A 1101-nucleotide genomic window follows, 5' to 3' on the forward strand; every position below is an offset into this window, starting at 1 on the left:
TATATATATATAAATATATACACATATTTATTTAGATGTTTACATTTGTACATAAAAATATACATACTTATTTATATATGTACAGAGACTTATTCATATAATCACTTCTTTTTCTTTTTGCTTGTCGTTTCTTCTGAGCTGCAGATAAGAAGGAAGGAAGTAAGGAAATAAATATTATTAAATTATAACAATTGTTAATAAACGTGTTCATACTTATTAAAATATTTAATATAACATATACCACATAATTTTACCTGATTTGTTTTCTTTTTTTTTGATGAACTTGCGAAAGAAGTAGATTCGTGAGGGACTGAAACAGACTGAATTGGCTTTGAAACTGATGATGTTTCTTTTGAAGACGCAGTTGTTATAGGTGATAAATACAACTGAGGTTGCTCGTCGTTGAAAGTCTTCAAAATAACTTTATCAATAAAAGCTCCCCGAGTCTGAAACTGTATGACAAATATTTTTGATATTCCTCTTATTTCTTCTAAAATAGGAGGAATCATGTAGCGATCAGTGTATCCCTCATCATAAGTAAGTGTAGAGCAAACTTTGTTAATAAGTGACTGCACTGTTTTACCGAACATTACAGCGTCTGTTTTTCCGGTGTTATCTTCAATTTGTATATTTATTTTGTACCTGTATAAGAAAAATAAATTATATTTATTGTATTTGTTAATAGAAAATTAAAGTGCTTATTTTTTATAATAGAATCTATTACCAAGTAAGTGGCATTGTAGATAGATATCCATCGGTGTCACACCACCATGATGTTCTAGATTCTTATACTTGTCTATAACACTTTGTGCAAGCATAGTAAAACCATCCTTGATGTGTATATAAGTCAGTTATAGTTGCTCTAACTGTATATTTTGTTTCCTTTTATGTAGAAAAGGAAACAGTTTAATTCAATATATATACATATTATATTTAATGGACTATATTTATAAACTTTGTACCCGATTTTGGAATGCATCTAATGCTCGTAATTCTGCGATGGTAATGCGATTTGTGTTTTTTTTGTCTTCTAATGATATTGCTGGCCTCGTTGATGTAGCAACATAATCCAAACTCTGAATAGAATGACGAAATCTATAT

The 1101-nt window shown here is 28.8% G+C and overlaps 1 protein-coding gene across 1 annotated transcript; it reads right to left on the reverse strand.

Annotated features, from left to right (window-relative positions):
* Positions 1-30: 30 nt before the first annotated feature.
* Positions 31-1091, reverse strand: LOC112091184. The gene is made up of 3 exons (XM_024164151.1): positions 963-1091; positions 255-642; positions 31-138 (listed from the first exon to the last, which is right to left on the reverse strand). Exons 1-3 carry the CDS (start codon positions 977-979, stop codon positions 94-96), a joined length of 450 nt encoding a protein of 149 aa, XP_024019919.1. The 5' UTR covers positions 980-1091; the 3' UTR covers positions 31-93.
* Positions 1092-1101: the final 10 nt, after the last annotated feature.

The sequence above is a fragment of the Morus notabilis genome, unplaced genomic scaffold (genome assembly GCF_000414095.1).
Source record: "Morus notabilis unplaced genomic scaffold, ASM41409v2 Scaffold6635, whole genome shotgun sequence".
NCBI lineage: Eukaryota > Viridiplantae > Streptophyta > Magnoliopsida > Rosales > Moraceae > Morus > Morus notabilis.

Coding starts and splice junctions, on each gene's coding strand:
- LOC112091184 (XM_024164151.1), bottom strand. Junction 139..254: donor AAAAAAAGAAAACAAATCAG/GTAAAATTATGT, acceptor TCTTATCTGCAG/CTCAGAAGAAACGACAAGCA.